General features: G+C 36.0%; 1 protein-coding gene across 8 annotated transcripts in view; it reads right to left on the bottom strand.

Moving 5' to 3' along the window:
* Window positions 1-411: 411 nt before the first annotated feature.
* Cnot2 (CCR4-NOT transcription complex subunit 2) overlaps window positions 412-24,823 on the bottom strand; it is a 102,150-nt gene continuing 77,738 nt past the window's right edge. For 7 of the 8 annotated variants that reach the window (XM_052753408.1, XM_052753414.1, XM_052753410.1 and 4 more), the window contains 12 exons: window positions 23,228-23,375; window positions 22,400-22,582; window positions 20,157-20,236; window positions 17,515-17,640; window positions 15,690-15,814; window positions 14,238-14,358; window positions 13,987-14,143; window positions 11,067-11,128; window positions 10,933-10,982; window positions 9,746-9,846; window positions 8,276-8,420; window positions 412-1,543 (listed from right to left, as the gene is read on the bottom strand). In XM_052753408.1, coding sequence (XP_052609368.1) covers window positions 1,457-1,543; window positions 8,276-8,420; window positions 9,746-9,846; window positions 10,933-10,982; window positions 11,067-11,128; window positions 13,987-14,143; window positions 14,238-14,358; window positions 15,690-15,814; window positions 17,515-17,640; window positions 20,157-20,236; window positions 22,400-22,582; window positions 23,228-23,375 — 1,385 coding nt within the window. In that variant the 3' untranslated portion in view covers window positions 412-1,456. The remainder of the gene's footprint in view (window positions 1,544-8,275; window positions 8,421-9,745; window positions 9,847-10,932; window positions 10,983-11,066; window positions 11,129-13,986; window positions 14,144-14,237; window positions 14,359-15,689; window positions 15,815-17,514; window positions 17,641-20,156; window positions 20,237-22,399; window positions 22,583-23,227; window positions 23,376-24,823) is intronic. The other variant, XM_052753416.1, reaches the window with a different exon arrangement.

Raw genomic sequence — 24,823 nt, forward strand, 5'->3', positions numbered from 1 at the left:
TTTCATTTAGATGTCCAAAAAGGGGGGGGGGGGGGGATTCAGTAACCTTAAAATATGAACTATCCAGGCCAGCAAGCTCAAGGTAAATTTCATAAAGGAAAATAAGGCTAAAAGTTGTATCACGAGATTCCTCATCAATTTCTCAGAGAACAAACTTTTTTTGGTCAGGATGTTTACTTGTAATGTTGCCACAACCCAGTCAACTTCCCTCCTACGGTTAATGCTGAGGATGCATTTTTTTAACCAAGTCCAAGGGCCCACCTGGATCCATTTACCATTTGTTGAAGCTGAAAAAGAAGACAATTTAAATTTAGTCACGCCATTCAGTGTATTTGTAAACTTCAGATTTTATCTGTGTTTTCCATATTGAAGAAGAGATCTGACAATTTCAAATCAAAGTCAACACTGCAGTGAGGAGAGCTTTTCTACTTTATTACAAAGAGAAGAAGCCTTTATGTGGTCAGAAAATACAAGATTGATCTTTTTTTCTCTTCCTATGAAACGCTGCTGTTCAAACAGCCAGAGTGAATTGTCTCAGTTCACGTCTTGAAGTCCCATCACATTCACTTGGGTATGGATGTCCTTGGCTGCTGAAAATCTGGCCCTTTAGTGCACAGGGCGACAAAGTCCCCTGACCAGCAGTTCCAGAATGTCCCATTTTCATATATTGCATCCATGCACACCTCCTAAAAATGAGGTACAGCAGGGCAAACATTTTCCAAAATAGATGTCATATATATAATATATACACATTCGTACATACATACCTTTATTCATGTGATGTCCAAAATTTAAAAAAAATGTACACATTTATTACAAAATCGTAACAAAGACTGGACAGTGTTTTGCTCATTCTGGAAAGATGAAGCTCAGTAACAACACAGCCCTGGAAACCATCCAGAGACTGTGGCAATCTCTTTCTTCTACAGTCATATTCTTGCATTAAGCCTGGCGAAACTGCCGTTCAGAAACAGAAGGGGAAGTAAAATGAAAGAAGCAGACCTTGCTCATCTTTCCAAATGAAATACGAGAAGGATCTTCACATAAAAATGCACAAACATTTGTTATTTTATTACCAATAGTGCTACAATGAACAATGCAAATTTTGTGGTCTAATTGTGTTGAGTCTTTTGTGGGTTTTCTTTTTACATTTAAGAAACTAAATGGTAACTTCTGTCAGTGTACTTGCTTGTCTTTATAGACCCAAGTCTGTCTGCTGGCAAAAAGAAAATAAATGAAAAAATTCAGACCCTGCTCAAACTAGAGAAAACAAATGACAAATTTAGTTGTTGGGCAGCACATAATTGGTAAGGCAGGACCTCAAATGGTGACCCTTTACGTAAGCCAATTGCCAGATCCTCAAGGAATTAAAACCAGGGTGCCTGAGCCACATCAATTCTGCGGATCTGTCGAGTACTGTGCTGAGACAGCCATACCCCAGGAAAAGGGAAGTCTTTTAGAAGGCTTGCTGAGCAGGGTTGTAGTTGAAGGTGGATGGCAGGTGAGGCCGTTCTTCTAATTTATCATATTCCAGATGGAACTCCTGTAAAAGAACATCCAAAATTGAGAATTTAAATGATTTCCTAGCTCTCTTTCTTTAAAAACATTATTTATTGTGTGTGTGTGAGAGAGAGAGACAGACAGAGAGACAGAGACCGAGTGAGGGCCAGAGGGCAGGCGGGTTCTGGGACTCACTCGGTAGGTAGGCCCTCAGTCTCCTCAGCAAGAACCTTGATCTGTTGAGCCATGTCACTAGTCTAAGTGACGCTCTCTTAACTTTTTTGGGGGGAATCAATGTATATTTTCTATAAGAACCATGAAAATATTTCCACATGAGAGTGACCATGGAGGACAGCCACACTAGCTCTTTACCCTTTGAAGTCAAACAGTCTGAACAAGAGTAGTGTCCTCTGCCTACTTATATCTCTTTAGTACGGAGTACCGACATGCTGAATAGAAAATCAGTAGTAACTCGGGAATGTGGATTCATAAAAATTCTGTGCAAATAAAAGTGGAGCTGGGCGGTGGTGGCGCACGCCTTTAATCCCAGCACTTGGGAGGCAGAGCCAGGTGGATCTTTGTGAGTTCGAGGCCAGCCTGGGCTACCAAGTGAGTTCCAGGAGAGGCGCAAAGCTACACAGAGAAACCCTGTCTCGAAAAGCCAAAAAAAAAAAAAGTGGAAATTATTATAGCTCTAATGCAAAAGACTGAGAATTATAGGATGTATAAATAAAGCCTATTTCAATGAAGTACAACAAAAAACAACAACAAAAAAAACCTTGACATTTTGTTCATGTTTAAAATGACATTTTCTAATTTATCTTGGTGACAATTTTTTTTAAAGCAAAGTTCTTCTTTAACCTTATTAAAATCTCAGGAAAACAATGAGCTGAAAACACAAACATTTCTAGAACTCCCATTTCATAAATGACATGAACTTAACAGTCATTTAGAACTAGATAGTAGTTTGGGTGTATGACTACTGGAAAGTTAACTGGATTACTGATTTTAATCAAACTGTCCAAATGCATTATTTTTTATTTTTAAGATTTATTTGTACATAAGGGGACAAATACACACCACAGTGCATATAGAGGACAACTCTCTCTCTCTCACACAAGGTCTTGCTAGGCAGTTTAGGCTGGCTTTGAAACTCCCTACATAGCCCAAGCAGGCTTCAAACTCACAACCTACCCACCCCAGCTTCCTGAATACTGAGTTTACAGGTCTGGGCTACTACCTGGCTTCAAAGTTTTAAGATTTAAGAATGCTAAGTTTTTATGACCAGCCCCAGAGATGCAATTATAACACAGTATGTATGTATACTTAAGAAAACAAGTCCAAACACCTCTGTAACCACAAAAAAGGGAGGTGCTCTAAAATGATTAATCTATAGCTTGACTCTGACTGGCACAAGTTATGTTAAAATCTTACTCAAGTCTCCACACACATTCTCCACTGAAGATTAAACAAGTGCCATTAGCAACCATGGGTTAACATATCTTATTCACCGTGTCTAGTATCAAACTGACTCCATAATGGATGGTTCCACTATTAAATTAAGTGAAAATTTCCATTATTTAGTTAAAATGAAACCTTAGGCCATAGTGATCAAGCTTTTAGAGAGCAAATGAAATGTTCAAAATTGGAGACATCACATTAATAGACACATAACTTGACACCTAGTATGAACCCAAACTAAAGACAAAGCTAATTTTTTTCCAATCTTTGTGTATCTTGGCTAAGTAGGTATTTTATTTATACAGAACACTAGGATCCAAACTTGGCAGGGTCTGTTTTTCCTAGTTTAACACCTGAGAGGTGTGTTTTTTATTTTTTAATACTTTTAATCTAAGATTCTAAGCAAATTTATTTCATTATACCCCCAAAATAACTGAAAACATTAAGTGTCTTCCGAGACGTTTATAAAGAAGTACACTGAGTGACTTTATCCTTTAAAAAGATACTTCCCACAGGACTAAGAAAGGCACACTAGTGAGGAGGAGCAAATGGCAGTGGGCATCCTTACTTCTCTGACAAATGGCAGAGCTACCCCTGCCCACGCCCCACCATGGCTGAAGCTGAGTATCCACATTCATATCAGTCAAAATTTCCCAGTCAAACCATTCTTTAAAATGAAAATGCATCTTGGTCTATAAAAATATATTTAGTATAAAAAGCTTACCTGCAATTTTGACAAATGACAAGCTCTAAGTTACATTTTACCCACACTGGCAAGATAAACTGCTTTATTAGTCCTTAAATAGATTAACCTATCAATATTAATTATTTCCCACTACACATTATAAAAACGAGACCAGGTTGAACCTAGGGAGCATAAATACTTTAATATTTAAAAAATATTAAAGAGCTATCCAGAAATTATATGAGTCAAGTCTTGTCTTCCATTGTTAATCTTTTATCTTCTGTCTCCCATGCATTTATTCTTCTTAAAGTACATGAACCTTGCATCTCTCTTCCCTCTTCGCTCCCTAACTACATCTAACTTATTATCTATAGATCTCTTTTACAGGTCAGTGTTATACAGCTACACATGTGCACACATACTACGCATATACTCTTGAACAGATGCAGAAAGAAACTGCTTTGTCTACCACAGCTAATGCTTGGAATAGTGTGGGGCCCTTGGCAAAAGTATAATTAGCAGTTTATGAATTAAGACAAAAAGCCTTCTGTGGTGGCTTGAGCAAGAACAGCCCACATAGGCTCATATATTTGAATGTTCAGTCACCAGGGAGCAGAACTGTTTGGTAGGATTAGAAGGATTAGGAGGTGTGGCTTTATTGGAGGAAGTGTGTCACTGAGGTTTCAAAGGCCCATGCCAGGCCCACCGCCTCCCTCTTCCTGCAGATCAGGATATGGGATTCTCAGCTACTTCTCCAGCACCATATCTGCTTGTGAGCCAACATGCTCCCTGCCATGATGATAATGGACTAAGTCACTGAAACCGTTAAGGAAGCCCTCCAATTAAATGCTTTCTTTATAAGAGTTGCCTGGTCATGGTGTCTCTTCACAGCAACAGAACAGTGACTAAGACATTTTTATGTACTTTAGAAACAGAACACTTAATTTTTAAAGTAATACTTTAACATTATGTATTAAAAGGTCAAAGAGTCTATGATTTGTTTTAATGGAAACTGTTGTTACAGGAAGATGATTTTCAAAAGCCAAAAAAGAATTCTAGGTATGTGGAAAGCAACTTTTTTTTCATGACTCAGGTTTCTTAAGAACAAAATTAGAAATTGTTTTCTCACAAAATTACTTAAGTAAAACTGAATTTACACACTGGACCCCAAACGAGCATGTACAAGAGTAATGTTGTCATGGTTTTGATTTCAGGAAGTATCAGTTTCTCCTAACTATACTAAGCTCATAATGAAATTTAGGAAGCAACAAAGAATGTTAAAGATGGTTACTAAAAATAATTTGTGAATAAATGCATAGTAAAATTAATGAAAATAATCATCTGTAATAAGCATAAAATATCTTATGCACCAGAAATCCTGCAGTATATCTATGAGGTTAAGTTAAGCTATAAGAAGCCTGCAATTTGAAGTCTTTGAGAAAACTATAGATAATAAGGAAGGCTTCATCACCTAAAAATAAACAGGGAAAGAAATGACCTAAAATTTTTACTTAGTAATGTATGAGTACTCTAGCAAATTTATACAGGACCACATGTCTTCCTAATTATTTAGGATCACCTCAAAAAAAAGAATGAGCAAATAAAACATCAAAATTTTATGTACATTATTATTATTATTATTATTATTATTATTATTATTGCTATCTTTTGGAGACAGGATATTAATATGTAGCCCTGAGTAACCTAGAGATCTGCCTGTCTCTGAACAGTGCTAGCATTATATTCAAGCGCCATCCTGCCCAGTTATATTGTTAATTGAAATTCTGAAAATAAATATTGGATTGGACCCTAAAACTGAAAGTCACATATGTTTTAGTGGATAAATAATTCTGATTTAAATAATGTATGAAGTAATTGCTCTTACTATTATACTTCTCTGACACTGTTAACTGCCTGAGACCGGCTCACAGAATATACTGTGAATGTATAGACTCCATTTGTTCAGTTCTTACAAAGACACACCACCACATCATTATTTATCACACTGTTCATAATATATTCTTACAAACAAGCTCAAGTTACTTGGTATTAACTTTACTATTCTGCAAACTCCATCACTTTGCAAACCCCGTGGCTGATGAGACAGTGTCATATTTATGAATATTCTATAGTTTTATGAATTCTCTTAATAAGAACAACTAAAATGTCTTAATACCAAGCAATTTTATGGAAAGTTCTAGCACATCTGTAAATAGTCACTGTAAAGATTATATTTCACTATAACCAATTCACGAACTGCTCATTAATACCTGGTAGAAACCAACAATTCTGTTTCCCATCACTATAGAAGAATTTTGAAAAGTATCAATGCAAGCAGCTAGCATATTATTCAGAGAGATCTCTTAGGGAATAACTTAGATGCTACTACTCAGGCTTTTTTTTCCTACTTCACTAAACTTTTAAAGAAGTGAAGACAGTTGTTCAACTATATTAGGAGACAGGTAAAATTTAGCAAAATTATTTAATAAGCATATGTCATATATAGTCTTACATTTTATATAGGAAATATTTTCTTTAAAATAACATTGACCTAAACTGGGAATTGTTTCTGAGGAAAGTAAAAAGCTCTAATATTAATGTTTCTGAATATCTCACATTATAGAAGGAAGATAATTCTCAAAAATCATTTTTTTTATTTAAGTTGATTTCCTAACACATAACCTAACTAAATTTTTAGCTATAATTATATAGCTATGTATTGTTAAGTGCATTCATTTTTGCATACAAATTTAGAATTCAAATTACTGAGCATAAAGCTTCAAGATGACTATAGAAAGCTTCAGTTCTCCTCCAATGACCTTGTCTCCGCTATAGTATCATCTCATTTAGAAGTATGGCCTTGGACCAGATACAGCATCCTCTCTAGAATAACCTAGGAGCTTGTTAGAAGTACTAACTCTTAGACTCCACCCACAGATCTGACTAGACCACACACAGCAGGAGGCATGGCTCTGCAGTTTATTTAACCAGTCCCCAGGTAATTCTCATACAAGCTAAAATTTAACCAAGAGACAATCAATTGCAAATTTTCCTGTTTGGAAGAAGAGCAGTAACCTCCAACAATGAATGATAAAAGCATCAGAACTACTAACACATACATCCAACATGTGCCAAAAGCTAACTCAGGGTATGGATGTGTGTGTATATATAATTTTATTCAATATTCATGATATCCATTTTGAAAAAAAGAACAGAGCCATTGAAAGGAAACTTGTACATAGTCAAAGCAGAAACAGAACTTAAATTCTGTTTCTGTTATACTCTTTAAGGAGCAAAGAAAACCTATTTTAAAATATACTTTAGCTGGGTGGCGGTGGCGCATGCCTTTAATCCCAGAACTCAGAAGGCAGAGCCAGGTGGATCTCTGTGAGTTCGAGGCCAGCCTGTGAGTTCGAGGCCAGCCTGGTCTACAGAGTGAGTTCCAGGACAGGAACCAAAACTACTCGGAGAAACCCTGTCTTGAAAAACCAAACCAAACCAAACCAAAACACTTTAATTTGCTTCCATTTAACTAAAATGGTAAAGAATATAGTCTTCGAAACCAAGACATTTCCACAAATTGTAGCTGTCGAAACGACTGACAATCTAAGGACTGAGGACTAATCCCATTTACCACTGAGAAACCAAAAAACAAATAAACCAAAACCAAAAAAATAAAGCAAAATAATTTTTAACCTCCTCTCTATTTTCTACTGGATTTATCTTTTTAAATTTCCTTAAGTTTTAAAAGAACTTCTATAAGGCCAAACTTTTCTATGGTTTATATCTGATAACACTTCATACAATCTTAAAATGCAAAACATTCTAAAAATTTAGTACACTGAAAAAAAAAAAAATCACCCCACAGCAACAACTCTAAAATACTGCCCAAAGAAGTAATTTGTCAGAAACACTTTTCTTCTGTTTAACTTTCAATTAAAGACTACCTCACGCTTCTGTAGTACTGAGACTCACTGATGGAAAGTATATTCAGAGAAGTGGAGCTGGAGTTCTCGGAAAGGAAATGTGGTTCTATTTACCATCAAGCTGACTGTAAAGCAGCAGCGACTACACACTGATGTAACACATTTATTGACAGAAATTTACACAATGCAAAGACGGAAATTTTCTCTGACAAGGTGATTTTGTAAAACAAAGTTACAAAACCAAAACAGAATAATAATTAACTTTTCCGTACACCCCACTACCCCTCAATGTTCACCCATAGGACAATGAATGGTGAGCGTCTGCAATTCTCCTGCATTAGATGGTCTGCAAATAAATACTCAGCCACCTTCCCTGAAAAGTGTACAGAACCTTTAACAAAACGCTTTTAGATAAAATGTCTCACCCTGTGTAAAGTAACAATAATATGAAAATATGTGGCTGGGATTGTAAGAGTAACTTTAATAATTTGGCAGTCATAAAAATATTTCAAATGTTAAAGTCTTACTCCAAATTATAAAAATCTCTTACCAAATTTAATAAATTTCCAATTAGTGAAATGAGCCGTTTTTGGACACTTCTATGAGGCTTGGCAAAGACCTGACACATTATTGGAACAGACATATTGTTAAATATTAATAAGCAAAGGCCGTTTTTTAACATCTGCACACAGAAGAAACATACCTTAGCTACTTTCCTCCAGTTAAGACAGTCAAAGAAGTAGTATGTTCCCCTCTCGTAGGTATTGGTTTTCATTGTGGGCTCCATGCCTGGTGCTCTGGTAATCCACACTCGTTCCTCTTTGTGGTATCTCCAATCACGGTTAAAACTTCAATTTTTAAGAGAGAAAGACAAATTAATTTTCCTGTGACCCACATTAAACATTTTATACATACGGTAAACCTTTTCTCAGAAAAATTATATATAAAATATGTACATATGGAAGCTTATTTACCTGGTTCTGCTATTAAGTACAGCCTTATTCAAATGTAGTAAGATAATTTCTTTCATTCCAAAAGCATATTCCTTAGTACACATGCTTTTATTAAGTAGAATAAACTTTATGTAGACAAAATATTTTAAGTTATATGAGTGACGTAATAAAACTTGGGCAAACCAAAGAAAGATAAAATATACTGAACAAACGATACTGAAGCATACTAAAACAATCCAGTGATTTGTCTTACTAGGTAAGTATTAAGTAAAAAGCCATTTGAACTGACTACTTAAATTCACACAATTTTGCAGTTATGATGACAACAGAATACCTATTTTGTAAAGTTTAATTTTAAATTTAAATCATAAACCATCAAAATCTCTAAGAGGACATTATCAGAACCCAGGCAGATGATCTATAGCACTTATAAACTGGGGTAGCAACATCCATAGGAACAGATGTCCCACAATGATGGACCTCCATGTAAACACATGCTTTCCTACAGTTTGGTAGTTCACAGACATAAATGACATGACACAAAAGCCAATTACAGATGAATGAGTGATTTCATACATTTATTTATTTATGACTAGATTAAAAGGAATAGGTGTTAATCCTCATTTCACAAAAATGAGAGGGAAATGGGGAAAAAAAGCAAAAAAACTTTCTCAATTGAAAAAATTTAAAATCATCAACATAAAGGCACAAATATGCAGGGTCTTGTCTATATAATAATCAACTGATTTATTATTAAATAATGAGATTCTGTGTCTATTCATTGTATAAACATCTAAGGTTCTACAAGAACCACAACCAAAACTCACACGTTCAAAAATTCAATTCACCAAGTGTGTCACTTAATATAGTTAGCATTAAGTTCAAAATTCTTCTCATGTGATGGGGGTTATACAGCTGTAATATGCTTTCAATATAAACAAAATTCATCTTACTAAATATAAAAATAATTCAAATTCTTTCCATCATACTTTCATTGTTGTTCTGATGACCCAGGGCACGACTAAAGTCTGGAGATGCTAGGCAAGCATTTCACCACTGGACAACATCCCTGTTAACAACTTAAATATTGTGGGAAGGAGAATTTTCAATAAAAACAAAAAAACTATAACCATCATCATTAAAAAAAAAACCAAAAACAAAAAACTTCAGAACATCCAAGATATGCTAGGAGAGAAAGTGAAAAGATATTCTGAACATACAGCTCTACTGCAGCTAAGAGTTGTAATACATCTCCTCCATTCATGTAATAGAGATAGAAGAGGAGGTCTTCTCCGTATCGGCCAAGCTTGATTGCAGCCAGCTATAAAAGACAAATAGATTGTTCTGAATTGTAAAACAAATGTAAAATCTTCAAAACACAATTGTTACTTAGTACTAAAATGAAAATTGGAAGGATAAACAGAACTCTTCACTTAGCACAGACAACTGTCCTTTCGTAATTACAGTCAGGGAGTTAGGAGTTTTCAAGCATTTCTTCATCTAAATGAGTAAGGTTAATTTTTGAACCCTAATCCCAAATTAAAAGAATGGGAGTATATGCAAGTATCCCATGGAGTGCCAGCCACACAGGTTTGTAAGTGCCAGCTGAATCTATATGCACAGTGAGATTTCCAGCACATCACGGATGGTAAGTATAAAAATCATAGAGATAGCACTCTATTTTGTTTAAAGGGATGCCTTAAAAGATAACTTTTCTACATTTCCCTACAAAAGGTAGAAAACAGCCTACAAAACTAAACTACATGTAAGTGCCATTAAGCTCAAATTCTCACATTAACATCAAGCACCCCCAAACGAAGTATCCACCTAGTCTTGGCTTCTCTGCATAATCCCAGTGCAGGTTCTCTTCCCATGATGGCCCCCTAGTCAAGTGGTAGTTGTGGAGGCACGACATTCTCCATTTATTTCTCAAACTGCTCTAAGGAAAGATTCTGGAACACTTAGGCAACTGTAGCCTCAGGTCTACAGTACTGGTGTGGCACAGACGATGTGTCGAGGCCAACTTCAAAAGGGTTTGTGGGTTGTCCCATTATAAATACTTATCTGGTAAGTTTGTAAAGAAGTAAAAGCGTTCTTAAGAGTAAGGGCATAAAATGAAACTGTCAGAAGACTAGTGACCAAACTTCCCAAGTCAGTTCATTGTCATCCACTATGGTTACTATGGTTACAATTAATAATTACAGGAAATATCAGCCCTAACATTTGTTTGTTTTTTAAAAACATTAATATTAACAAAAATAAAAATAAAATTGTTATCCATAACTGAATCAGAATACAAAAGCATATCCCAAAGATTGGTACTAGAGCATCATGCTGTCTGAACTGAAAATGGTACCAAGAAAGCAGATAAAAGCCACACTAACTAAGAATAGTATGCTACACTCACCTTATCCCTAATGTGAATGTTCGTTAAATATTCGGATGGAACATGGAAGTCTGCATTAAAAAAAAAAAATTCTTATTAACTGATTCTTAGAAAACATTTTTTAAAAGATTCTAAACACAAATAGCTTCTCCTACCTATGTCCTGAGGTCGACAAGGTGAAGATGCCCAGGGTGATGCAAATTTGGGGTAGAGATTTCTGAACAAGAGGTAAAAAAGAAGCCACTTTAAAGAACAAAGTAGTAATATTTATTCCTAACTTAATTTTGGGCAAACAAGGAAAAACAGACTTCAAATAAAAAATGAGCATCGTTCCTGGTTCCCTTTCTTCAGTTTACTGAACTTTCTAGCAAAAAACCAAACAGGACTGCCTCCTTCAGCATTCCTCCAACAGAACACAAGGCAAAGCAAATGAAAACGTGCTCAGGTACATAACTTAAATGTTCTACTTCCCATCAGCTATCATTAACAATGCTTTCAATTCATTTCTACACTGCTCCAATCAAACTACCTTCCATGTTCTCTCACCCAAATCTGTAACCATTAGGAGCAAGATTTCACTCAGTATTTAGGTGAGTGTCTATTATATACACCTGGAACTTTTCTAGGTTCTCTGAATACAGTAAGTGAATACAACAAAGACTGCTGGTACCATAAAACTTACTTTCTGTTTAAGTATATAGTGGATTGGATGCTGGCAGCAATTAGCATTAACAGAGAAACAATAATTTGTTCAGAAAGGGCCTGGAAGTGGGGAACTGGTTGTATAATTAAGTGAGGTGGTCAGTTTAAGTCAGATTTGACAAGTTTAGATTTAAACAAATATTCAATGATATGAGAGGGATAATCACAGATAACTATCAGGTAAAACACTGCTAGTCAAGGGAAACACTAGAAAAACTTAAGAAGAGACATCTTGACATGAGAGGTAGACTAAGAAGGCCAGGGAAACCACAAAGAACAACAGAGTTAGGAGGAAGCGGGGACAGCGTGGGCATCGGAGGGCTGCTCTTCAGGGAGTTCTTATTTAGGATGGAACAACTGATCTGCACTTGGAATTGAACGCAAACAGCCTACTATGAAGAGTTCTCTTGAGTATTACAAAAGCTGTACAGAAAGGGAAACCAAGACTCCCGCTTGGTGATCTGCGAACAGACTATTCAGGTAACAAACTAGAGAGGAAGCAATTCAGTGAAAAATGTGATGGGATTCTCTACCTTTTTGAGAAGACGGCAGCTAAGGGAGAAGGAAGGAGAGAACTAAGGATGATGTTAAGTTTCTGTGAGTATTAACCGAGACTGAAAAGCAAAGACAGAGTAGGATGGCACCAGCTCATTTAAGAGGTATTTAATTGGTAATGGTATCTGAACCTCAAGTTTAGGAGAGAAGTCTAGATTTTCAATCTACATGGTCCTTTAAAGCACAAGACTGACAAGATCATCAAGGGATACAAAGAGAGGACTGACCCTCCAACAGTCCAGGACAGGAGGTATCAGCAAGTAACTGAGAAGGATGAGCCAAGGTGATCAGATAATGACGACATCTTCAAGATAAAGAGCATACTATGGTTCACTAATTTAGTAAGAGGGACAGCATTTGGTAACCTTGCTGCACAGTGGAGTGGAGTGGTGGGAACAGAATCCTAACTAAAATGGGTCTCAGAGGATGCGAGAAGACAAACTAGAAAAATTAAGATGGTTCATTTAAGATGTTTTGCTTTAAAAAATGATTTAAAAAGGTGACAGTAACTCAGGAGGTTGAGTCAAAATAAAATATTTTGATACTAGGTGGAAAAACAAGTTTCTCTTCATGTGACTAGGAATGGTAAAACAGAAGTGTTGTGAGGTGGATGAAAAAGTCTGAGTTGGACAGAAATACACGTGCCTGCAATATCACTTAGGCAGAAGCAGCAGGACTTAGTTAAAGAGCCAGCCTGGGTTACACCAGCAAGACCCTGTTTCAAAAGACTTGGGGGCTGAGGATGTAGTTGGGGTAGAGTGCTTGCCTTACATGTGTATAACACTAGTTTGGATGCGAGCACCAGGGAAAGGAGAAAAAGTTAAGATTCACACTCACAAGTTTTCAGAAAGTTTTAAGGAGGAAGCAGAGACTGGATACTCTGGCACAGGTGTGTCAGGTTAGATGGTGGTGGCAGGGACAGGTGATGCCCTCTTCTGTTTGCTTCCACCTTTCTTTGCGAAGTTGAAATGAAAGCCAGGTCATTATTGCAGAGTTAAGGACAGGAGGAAAAGGTATTAATGGCTTGATGAAGCACAAAATAGCCACACAGCGTAACAGCAACAAAACCCAGCACAAACGACAACAAAAAGTTCTGAATGGACTATGCATATCAGGTATGAGTATGCCTTCGAAATTCCCGAGCATGAATGTGAAGCAAGACTAGATGACAAGACTGCGTGCTTTTCCTTAGTCCATCAAGTAGACAGACCAAGAATGAAACAAGCAGATGTAACAACGATTACAGACTTGAAAATACAAGTATGATGGGAAGTCAGAGAAGCGCCAGGCAAGAGTCACGTAAATCAGCAACTAAGACCATAGAATTTAATGGTGAAAAGGAAGAGGAAGAGATAAGAATAAGGAGGAAGGAGAATTAATGGATGAAAAGTCTCAATGGAATCAAATGATTATAAAGTCGGAGCACAAGAAAGAAAAGGGCAATGATGATGGTTAGAAAGCAGGGTGAAAAGTTAAATGTATCAAGAGGCTATAGTTCCTAATGATGACAAGATGGGTATAAAGATGTGGCTTGGGGATGGATCCTTGTAGAGTAGTATTTCTCAGTGGCTGTGATCTATGGGCTAATAACAGAAGGAATGACCCAAGAGTACAGCAGGCAAGAGCAAGTGGGAGCAGATGGTAGAAGGTGATAATGAGATTAAGTACAAGTCTAAGGCTGTCCAGGGTGGCAAAGGATATATTAGAACGTCTACAATGCCTGCCTGGATCACTCTGTCTTCAAAAGGAAAGATGTAACAGTATGACAATCTAGTAAGTGCTAGAAGTTTACGTACAAACGTGAAGGAAAAAACTTACTCAGGAGAGTTCAGATTGAGGCCTAATGTTGTTAAGTCACTTCCTAAAGCGAGATGCACCATTCCTGGGTCTGTCTCCGCCGCCCTGATGAATGTCAACAGCCCAATCATTCCAAATTGGTCCGTCACCATCCCTTGAGGAATGTTAGTAACTCGGCCTGGTTAAGACAAACACAGTTATTTTTATTTTATATTAGGAGAAGTAGAGAAAATGTACTTTAAAATCTCTCTGACATATTTATGGAGTCCCACCATCAGGTAACACCTGGATCCCCTTTTTCTGCTGATTATTGTTTTGTGTTGTTGAACTTTTATCTCCAGGGAATTTGGGTCCGTCTGTACTTGAAGTCGTCTTCCCCGATGTATTCAAATTCTAGCATGGAAAAAAAAAGTGTGACATTAAAATGTGTTAAATACATAAGTTTGAATTTATCAATACCATGTTAATTATTCACTATTATATTTAAAATGGTAGTAATTACCTGTTTTCTACTCAAATATTATGTTCCCATAACTGCCTCATGGTAACCAAATAAATACTGTGTCCACACATGAATATTTAAAGGATGAGAAATCTAGAGAAAATGAGTTGTTGTTGTTTTTGTTTTTGAAATCTCAGCTCACAGAGCACAGGGGTGGGGAACCACAGCAAGCTTCCTTTTCTTTCTAAGGGTTTTTATGCTCTGGGGACACACACTTTAGCGAACACTTTCATCACATCTATATAAAAGAGGAACTTACATCTACCACAGGACTTAAAACACTACCAAACAACCTCTGAGATAAACTAGGAATGTATAAACTTTTAAAATTCACAGATTTCAATTCTTACCCAACAATCTTTGCTGTGGGATGGTCTGTATGTCAAATGTGTTGCTGATTGGTCAATAAATAAATCACTGATTGGCCAGTGGCCAGGCAGGAAGTATAGATGGGACAAGGAGGAGAATAAAGCTGGGAAGTGGAAGGCTGAGTCAGAGACACTGCCAGCCACCACGATGAGAAACAGCATGTGAAGATGCCGGTAAGGCACGAGCCATGTGGCAAGGTATAGATTTATAGAAACGGATTAGTTTAAGACATAAGAACAGTTATCAAGAAGCCTGCCATGGCCATACAGTTTGTAAGCAATATAAGTCTCTGTGTTTACTTGGTTGGGTCTGAGCGACTGTGGGACTGGCAGGTGAGAGAGGTTTGCCCTGACTGTGGGCCAGGCAGGAAAACTCTAGCTACAAATCTTCTTTACCATTTTGCTTATTAATACCCCATCACACATACAAAAAAAGTTACTTGCAGTGAATGGTAGAAGAAACCAACACCCTTGTTAAATAAACCAGGAAGAAGCTGAGTTGGCTGAATCAACACAGGTGTAAAATTGTGTATAAAGATTCTTCAAGGAGAAAACTTACTCAAGAAAACCACAGCTCCTTAGAAGTCTATATTATCAAACTTCATGGGATCCAGCTGACAGGGACTACAATTAAAAGTCTAAATTAACTGACAAGTTCAACAGAAATTTGCAAACCTATATGAAATAGGAAAAAATAGGCTATCTTCTAGTTACAAAGCTTTCCACATTCTTCAGAAGTCAGATTATTACAGCGTTCAAAATCAACAGTTCCGTAGTGGTATCTAGTGACTATTAATGCAGACAAGTCTAGAGGGGAGGAAACTACACTCACATCACGATTCTCAGCTACTTACAGATTTGCTGTCATCATTACTTGACGTTGGGTCTTTATAGCTGGAACCAGGTAATGCTGGAAAGTCTTCATTGTGTATTGAGAAGTCCTGGGATTGCTCATTTGCAGGCTTTGTTACCATTCCAACTATGTAACGAAAATAATCCAGAAAATTATAATTGGATTTATAATACTGTCACACAAGTTATATAAAAAGTTAACTCTGCTCATGATAATATACCAAAGTTTTCTTTAAAGCATGTGAAATGATAATTCAAAATTAGCACTCAGGATAATGATAAAGAATGAAATTTTGATTTACTGATGAAAAAATCAACATATAAAACAATACAAGGAAAACAAGTAGTTATCCTGCAATTCTGATCTAATGTTATATAGGTGCTTAAAACAGAATTTGATAGTGGTAACATTATCAAAAATGTTGGCTTACAGGCTAGCTTTAAATATCTGACTAGATGCCATAAACATATTAGCTGTCAAATGAAAATGAACACAATAAAAAATTTTAAAAAAATGTCAGTATTCTACTTAAAAGTGACTTACAGAGTGAGCAAATTGCAACCAATTATAAAACAATTCCACTTTATTTCTCATTTTCTTGGACGCCATGTTACAGATGTAAAACATGCAAGAACTGGGAAATAATCTTCCCACTATACTTGTCATTAGTCGGGCCCTTATTGGAGAACAAAATCCAGTTTGGGGCTCCACAATTCAAGAACGAAATGGAGAAACTAGAGATGGTCCAAGGAGAGCAACGGGAATGTTTAAAGGGATGAAAAAAAGGACCTATGAGGAAAGGTTAAAACATTAGCGTCTGAACTGAGAACCAGGTAGCTAGGTACTCAACTTCCAGGGCAGGGCACACTTTGTTATTTTGGCAAAACAGATTTGGAAGCTTTAAAATGTGATCTATAAAGTTTTTCCTCCACACATTATTTGTATTCATATTCAGGAAGGACAGAAATCAAAATCCTTGATTGATAATGGAGAAAATATGAGTTCTACTTTAAAATAGCTGATTACTGACTTGATACTGGTCTCCTACAGGTCTCACCCCCAAGAAACAATAATGTCATAGAAACAGTAGGGCTACCTTGATATCACAAACTATTTTATGTCTAAATCTTATGTCTGACCTGTTATTGCATATGGTTCTCCCCTAACAGTTTTATGCAGCTCTACTAGCCAAACATCTTAACTTCCTAGAGACTGTAGAAGAGAATAATTACGGGTATTAATGATGGTCAAGAATCTATAAAAATACAAAATCATAAGCACTGGTTATCAAAAGGGACAATCTTCTCAAGAGGACATTTGCTAATTTCTAGAAATATGGGTCACAATGGACGGTGCTGACATGTGGTAAGCTAAAGCTAGAAACATACTAAATATTCTATATAAACAAGATGCTCTCACACCACTCGCTTTCTGAAAAGAATTATCCAGGCTCAGTGTCAACAGGGTGAATCTAGGAAACACCTCAATGCACTGTCATTATCAATCATCAGGGAGACATTCTCTTCAAAACTGTGAGGTCAGCTAACAAAAGCCAAACTATACAAAGAATCACTTCCAGAAAATTAAAGCATGGAGAACTGAAGAAATAACTTCTGAATAGCAATCTAGGTTTCTGCACAAAATTTTACCATTGGACTTTGTGATCATCGATATATAGGGGGGAAAAAGTTTTCAAATATGAATTCAGACAAAATAACACTAGCCTGATTTGATAACATAAACATGTATGACCACACACAGAGACATGCATGTGTTATACACATGACTGTAACCTTCATTTGGCCATTATTAAAAATCTTAATTACCGTAAGGTGCTCTTCCAGCCAAAGGGTTTATTAATGGGGTTGGGTTACCACTTCCTTCCCTTCTATTTCGGTCTGCTAATGCTGGAAAATCTGAAAGGTCCAATCCTGTCACATTTTCACTGCCATCTAAACAATGAGAAATGATACTTATTATTGATTTCATAAACATTTAAAATGAGATTATAAAAACCAAAATATAATTAGAAACAACAGTGTCTTCTTTTTAATAATGCAGAGTGGTACAACCAGTATCTAGCAATGGTAAGATACCGTGGACTGATTCTGTGATGTGGAACTTCCTAGTAAGTGAGGAAAGCAATATGCAGCCAGTTCCTTAACATACCCAATCCTAGAGACTTAAGGTACAGAATGAAGAGTGGGGTTGGACATTAATCCCAGCACTCAGGAGGCAGAGGCAGGCCAACCTCTGTGAGTTCAAGGCCAGCCTGGTCTACAGAGTGAGATCCTGCCTCGAAACCCTGCGCCCCACCCCCCAAAAAAGAAAGAAAAAAATTACAGCTTGTTAGGGAACAAGAAGTAGACTGTTTAGATATAACTGCTCTTTTCATTGAAATTGGATGGATGGGGCTATATCTGGATTACTTTGCACTTCAACAATAAGGTAGGATGATGACATTATCTCTTACAAATGTCCAGAAAGACTCTGAGGGAAACAGTGGACAGAGAATCCCTGAGAACTTCTGTCTTGTACACTATTAGTCTGGGATAAAAATGTGTACACATGTATGTGTATGTTAGCTATTTGCAAGAATGGACTCCTCCTATGTCTCAGGAGCAGGTGGGAAATACAGGAATGACCAAAACCTAGAGTTTATATTACCTGTTACACAGTAGGCGCTCAATAAATATACTGAATATTTTATTCATTTTGAATTAGACTGCTACCATTAGAAATAATCATTTAACCTAATTTCCCTATTTTGCTTATTTTAATTATTTTCTCTCAACTTTTAGTGTTCTTAACCTTGTATTCTAATTTTGAATCACTTAATTTTTTATCTACAATTTACCCTATAATTTTTCTTTAACCTATGTTTCTCCTTGTTTTATAAGCATTATAGTTTTGGGGGCATTTTCCAATTAATTTTTATTTTTCTCGAAATTTTACATTTAAAAGAATCTCAACTATTATCTGCCCTAAGATTAACTTTGCTGATTAAAAAAAACTTTTTATTAACCCACCAAGGAAGGTGATAATTTAAAACTACAAGGGTAAAGAAAAGCCATTTCATACAAATTATTTAAAACATTTATGAATTTTCTATTTAAAATACAATATGGATAAAGCAAAGAAATAAAAATCTTTACTGTTTTAATTTATAAAGTAATATCTCTCAAATTATGATTATTAATTATAATTTTTCCAAGTAAAAATTAACTTTAAATACACATCCTTAAGTCTTGTTCAATTTAAAACTGTCATGTATTAGGTGAGAATATAATTTAACCAGCAATTTATAATTTCCCAAATGTACACTTAGGGAAAAGTCTTAAAAATAATTTTTCCAGTCAGTATAAAACCTACAAATTTAAAAATTCTCAAACTTCATAGCAGCATATAAAAATATCATTCAGTTAAAATGTGAGTAGCCTTTCACAATAATTTTACATTGTAAGTATGGAAAAGTGTACACTTTAAAAGCAATGAAATATACAACTTTGTTGTAAGAACTACAAAGTTGATATATTTTAAAATTACACTCAGAAAACTATAGTATTTAAATGCTTAGAATCTTCCATTTCTTTCACTGGTTTTAATCTTGGCTGATCCAGTTCTGCTGTTCAACAAATCATCTCAACACTCAGAAGTCAAAAGCCTACAGCTACCGAACATGAATGCTTCCTTCCTGCCAGGTGTCCTCTCCTGGTTATCACCTGCCCCCTTTACCTCCAGTCCACCCAGTAACCCTATTTAATTCTGCCCTACAGTTATGGCAACATCCTTTATCTTCTCATCAACAGAGGGCAGAGGCAAAGCATCGGGCAACACCACTCCCTGCTGTCTTTTGTCTAAACAGTTGGGAAAAGAAATCAACAGACTTTAGTTTTTGGGTTTTTTTTTTGTTTTGTTGTTTTGTTTTGTTTTTGCCAAAAATCAAATTAGTTTCCAGGTAGCTCAATCTTATAAATAATACTGGGTCAAAATTTGTAAGGCCAAAATGTGAAAATTTTTATGAAAGCTATTTCAAAAATGGCAGACTCTCTTCAGTCTGAGCCTCTACAATCAGAAATGCCTTGCCACCCAACTCAGTCTACACTCTTGTTCTCAGTGACAGGGCCAAGGATAGGAAAAGTTTTGAAGAAAAAAACAAAAAACAAACCAAGATTCTGAGGCACAAATACAGACCGAATTAGTATTTACTCTTTAGATATTAAAAAAAAAAATTTGATGTTACAACACAAAATACTACATTCCAAGACCAAGCCGGGGGTGGGTGGGCCCATTTAAATTGCTCTTTACTGTTTAGCTGAGTTCTATCCCTGGCAGTTTTTCACTAAATAAATTCTACTATTTAAAACAATCCAATCCTGCTAATGTTTAGAGACCAGTATATTAAACTGCTTGTATTTCAGAACTCTACTGTACTTTTAGTAGGGTACTAGCTCCAGAGTAAGCTTACCTGTTCCATTAAAAATGTTACTTGATAAGGAGTTATTCATTCCAAATGCCTGATTCCTGTTCATTCCAAATCCAGACATACTGGGTACATAGAAAATAATTTTAGATATACAGTAAGAACACTAACTTAGAGATGAAGAAAAAACAGAAGTATATACTTTTGGTCTCCTCATATAAAATAACAATATGTTTTAAAACCAATGCTAATTTGAGAGTATAATCTTCATTTTTATTTAAAAACTTCTCTAAAACTCTTCAATGAACAAGAAGAAAGAACCAAACAGCTTAAATAAGTTAGTTTTAAAAACAAGAGAAGAAACTTACTTATGAATGCTGCAGAAGAGAGATTAAGGGTACCACTTTCTGTCCTCAGTGTCGCCCTTTCTGGATAAATGCACCTATCTCAGAATGCAGGTGACGTGAAGATGACGCCCACCCCGTGCCAGCACCTCTTTCTTTCTCTTTCCTGACCAGTGATGCTTGCTTTTCAGTGTTAAGTCTTCTCTTTACAACCTCGCCCTTCCCAGCTACTCGCTCCCATGAGTCCATAGTCACTCTTGCATTTAACCTGAATTAAACTGACCGGGAACTTTCCAAAAATTAAATTCAGTGTTCTAAAACACATCATTCCATCTATATATAGCTTAGTTTTCATCTACACAATAGAAAAAAAAATCTTTCTATAGTACTCCCAATTTTGAATTAGTGTACAACTCAATTTCTACAAATAATTACAAATAACCCCCCTTTTCTTTTTGTACAAACCTTAGCAGGACAAAACAAACAAACAAAAAGAAAGAAACTGCATTTAGAAAAAGGCCAAATAATTAAGGATGTCAATAAGGATTATTAATGATTCTAGAAAGAAACTATGTATCTTTCTCATTTAACAGTCTTCTGATAGGCCAGTATGCCAGTGGAGAGTAGGGCTAAGCATTTGAAAATGACAGCTGTAACTTTTCTGCCTAGGTCTGTAGAATTAGCCACTTTTTGATAAGCTGTGCAGCTAGTGGACCAACATTCCAGGGCAGAGCAGGTGAGTCCAAATAAACACTGTTTCCTACTACGCTAGAGCTTCTGGATGTATAGTACCTCAAACACGGATTCAGGATTCAGGTGAAGCCACTTCATAGAAATATCAGTAGCACTCATAAGCAGAGATTGAAAGTTTTATTATGGTGACACTTTTACACAAAATACTTTCTGAATAATTAAAATGCGAAAAAAAAATAAAAGCAAAACTTTAAATTTAAAAATATATCCAATGAACAAGAATGCAGAAAGATGAAATAAAGCCCAAGCAATACAGTTAAGAAGCTATCAAAAAGGTAAGAGCTGTAACAACACACTGCAAATGATTTCTTAAAAATGTAGATGCGTAGACCCTACACAGAACGAGTGGAGTTTCTGAGACAAAGGTTGAACAGGAGTGTGCTAAGCACCCATTTTAGTGCGGATTTGACAGGGGATAGAAGAAACCGACTGAGATGGATGTGGGAGAGACAACTACATGAAGGGCTTTTCTTTCACTCCAGTGTTTCATAAAAATTAGTAAGCATAAACATCATGTGACACGTGACTCAAACTTCTATACTGCTTTTGCAAGAAAGCCTTACATTTCAGAAATAACTCTCGCATTACCCAAACCACCTCAACACACTAGCAACATGAATCACTGTCCTTGTTCGTCCAGCACATGCAATGAAACAGCACAGAAGGGAAGGAAAAACCACACCAGCTTTTTGTTTTGTTTTGAAACTCTAGACACAAAATTTAAAAGAGCAATGTTTTGAAATAGTCTAAACCTAATTGTGAAGTCTTTCCTTAAGCTCAGTGGGCATCTAAGCAATGCATAACTAAAGCATGGCAGTAATAATCAAGCATGTCTTCCTCCATGTTCATAAACCCAGAATAGCACACAAGTAGATAAATTTTACTTAATAATGAATGGAAGGGCAAACCAGTACAAGTTTGCCTGGTGACAACCCAAGAACATTCCCTTTCTGATACTACCATCAACAAGAAGATTTAATGTGCTCTGTAAATTAATAACATCTTTCTACGAACATGTTCTGAGTTTGGGGCGGGTTAAGGACTGTGATGGGGAACAGATTAGCTCACAAATACACAATGGAACACACCCGGGACACAGGAGCCACAGCTCAGAAATCCAGTGTTGGCTATGAAAAGGCAAACCTGAGGGTACCCCCAAAGACAATTATGCAGTATCAATAAACATCTTACCTGTTCACAGTAAAAGGCTGTCGAGAAGGCTGCTGCTTTGGCATACATATTATGCTTGGCGAGCTTCTGTTGGGGCTACCTAACCCTGAACTGCTCATGCTATTTGTCCTGCTAGGAATTCCAATGCCCTGACCAACCTGGGAGTGGTTCATCATATTCCTAGGATTCATAGGCAAAATACCCCTGAAAAAGAAGTCCATTACACTAAATAAGCTCTCTATAATCACTCATTAAAATTCTCTATAAATAATCAATTGCTCTAACCCCTAGAATTCCAAATACACATTTCAGTTGTATTCCTAATTTTATAGTGGAACTAAAAAAGGTGTCATCATAGATGAGAACTACTGCGACAACTACGAGATAATTATAAATGTATTCCACATATATACTTCAAATAATTTCATTCAAACTTCCTGTCATTCTATTTTCTTGATATTAATACTATATATAATTTATGTTATGTTTTATTTTACTCTAACTAAGCAATAGATGTGTGATAAGGGAGCAAGCAAAGAATACAGTTATCTGGGGAGTCATTTTCAATTGAACATTATTGAGGAAGAGCTATATAGCTTTTGTATAAGCTCCCCAGGAGGTGATTAAACCTTGATCCCTTCAGATGAAAACTAGCACACAGCTTCACGATCAAAAGGCTACACTATACTTATTATCACTTTGCAATGAAATAAAATGAGCATAGGAATTGTTTTCTTAGTGCAAGGCACTGAACCAGAAAATCAAGTAATTAATTATCATATTAAAAAATTAAAAGCTTGTTTACTCTACAAAAATACATTCTGAATATTCTGGTCCATTAATAAATACCTGCTTGGAGATGGAGGCGTGTGAAGTGACATTGTTGGTACCCCTGTTGTTGGCGTGACGTGGCTCGGTAACTGAGTGCCTTGTGATAAGCTGCGATTTAACTGAGGGGTATTGTTGCTCATCCCCCTCATTGGAAGGCCTAGTGCACCTAATAAGAAAATTCAGAAGAAGGAAATTCATTGCCATCGGGAATGAAATTGGTATCCATCTTCTGGAGTTGGCAATCTAAAACATTTTAAAATGACCTAATATTCAACTCACTGTCAATGGACTCTGATTTTCAACAAAAGTTCTAGTCTAAAATTTAATATTTTGACTATCTTTTTGTATTTTTCATATTACTATTTTACAATAAACTATGTTAATAATTCTAACAAATGAGATGTTACATAATACAAACTGTTCTCAAATTCATTATGGGCATATTTGTGAAACTGGCACATACAAATATGTCTTTAAGAAATTCTGCAATCTTGTGTGTTTTGTTTTAATTTACAATTAATGTACACAAAAAAGACAATCATTCCCACTTTGTCATAGTATCTTAAATTTTATATTATTCTTTGTAAATTCATTTTAGAGAAAGTCTATTATTAATACATATTTCTTAACATTACAATATTTACAAACCCAGCCGGGCGGTGGTGGCGCACGCCTTTAATCCCAGCACTCGGGAGGCAGAGCCAGGCGGATCTCTGTGAGTTCGAGGCCAGCCTGGACTATCAAGTGAGTTCCAGGAAAGGCGCAAAGCTACACAGAGAAACCCTGTCTCAAAAAAAAAAAAAAAAAAAAATTACAAACCCAACATAAAATATTTTGCAATTGTTAAAAAAAAAACCAATTTGATATAGGTATGATTAAAAAATTGAAGTGATTTAAAAATCATTCAAAGTTTAAGGACCCTATATTTCTCTAGCACATCTGGGACCAGATAGAGGAAAAGACATGTTGCACGGGTGAACTTTTTTTTTTTTTTTTTTGGTTTTTCGAGACAGGGTTTCTCTGTGTAGCTTTGCGCCTTTCCTGGAACGGGTGAACTTTTTAAGACTACAACTGAGGTTTGCCATTCAGATACAAAATTGAAAAATATTAATCAAGTTGGACAAATTTATTTTTTAAATGTCTGACACATTCATTAGCCATTTTCAGATAGATGGTATAAAATATAAGTTATTTTGAGTTTCGAAATGGAGACTTAATGTTCTATACGTGTTTGTCTTCCTCCCTTTTGTCTCAAAGGTGTTCAGGACCATTTCTGTTGTCATCCTATCTGTCTAGGAATGCCTCCTCTTTCCTCCATCTGTTGACCTTCATGTTTTAGTGCTGTTTTCAGCTTGTTGAATATTGCATATTGGTCAATCAAACTTATTTTAAACTTGAAGCTAAATGAAAGAAAAAAAGACATAACTGATCAGAAAACACTGACTTTAGTGCTGGGGATTTAAGATGATATTTATCTTTACTGTTTCAGTTTTGGATCTAAGCATTTCAAAGACCTGGAGAGTTTGAGTCCCTGCCTTTCACATAAATAGAACACTACACATACTATACTTTCTGTCTATACCTTTCACGTAGAGTACTATATATACGGGTCCT

This window comes from Peromyscus californicus, unplaced genomic scaffold (genome assembly GCF_007827085.1).
Source record: "Peromyscus californicus insignis strain IS unplaced genomic scaffold, ASM782708v3 Scaffold_24__1_contigs__length_46423439, whole genome shotgun sequence".
In the NCBI taxonomy this organism is placed as follows: Eukaryota; Metazoa; Chordata; class Mammalia; order Rodentia; family Cricetidae; genus Peromyscus; species Peromyscus californicus.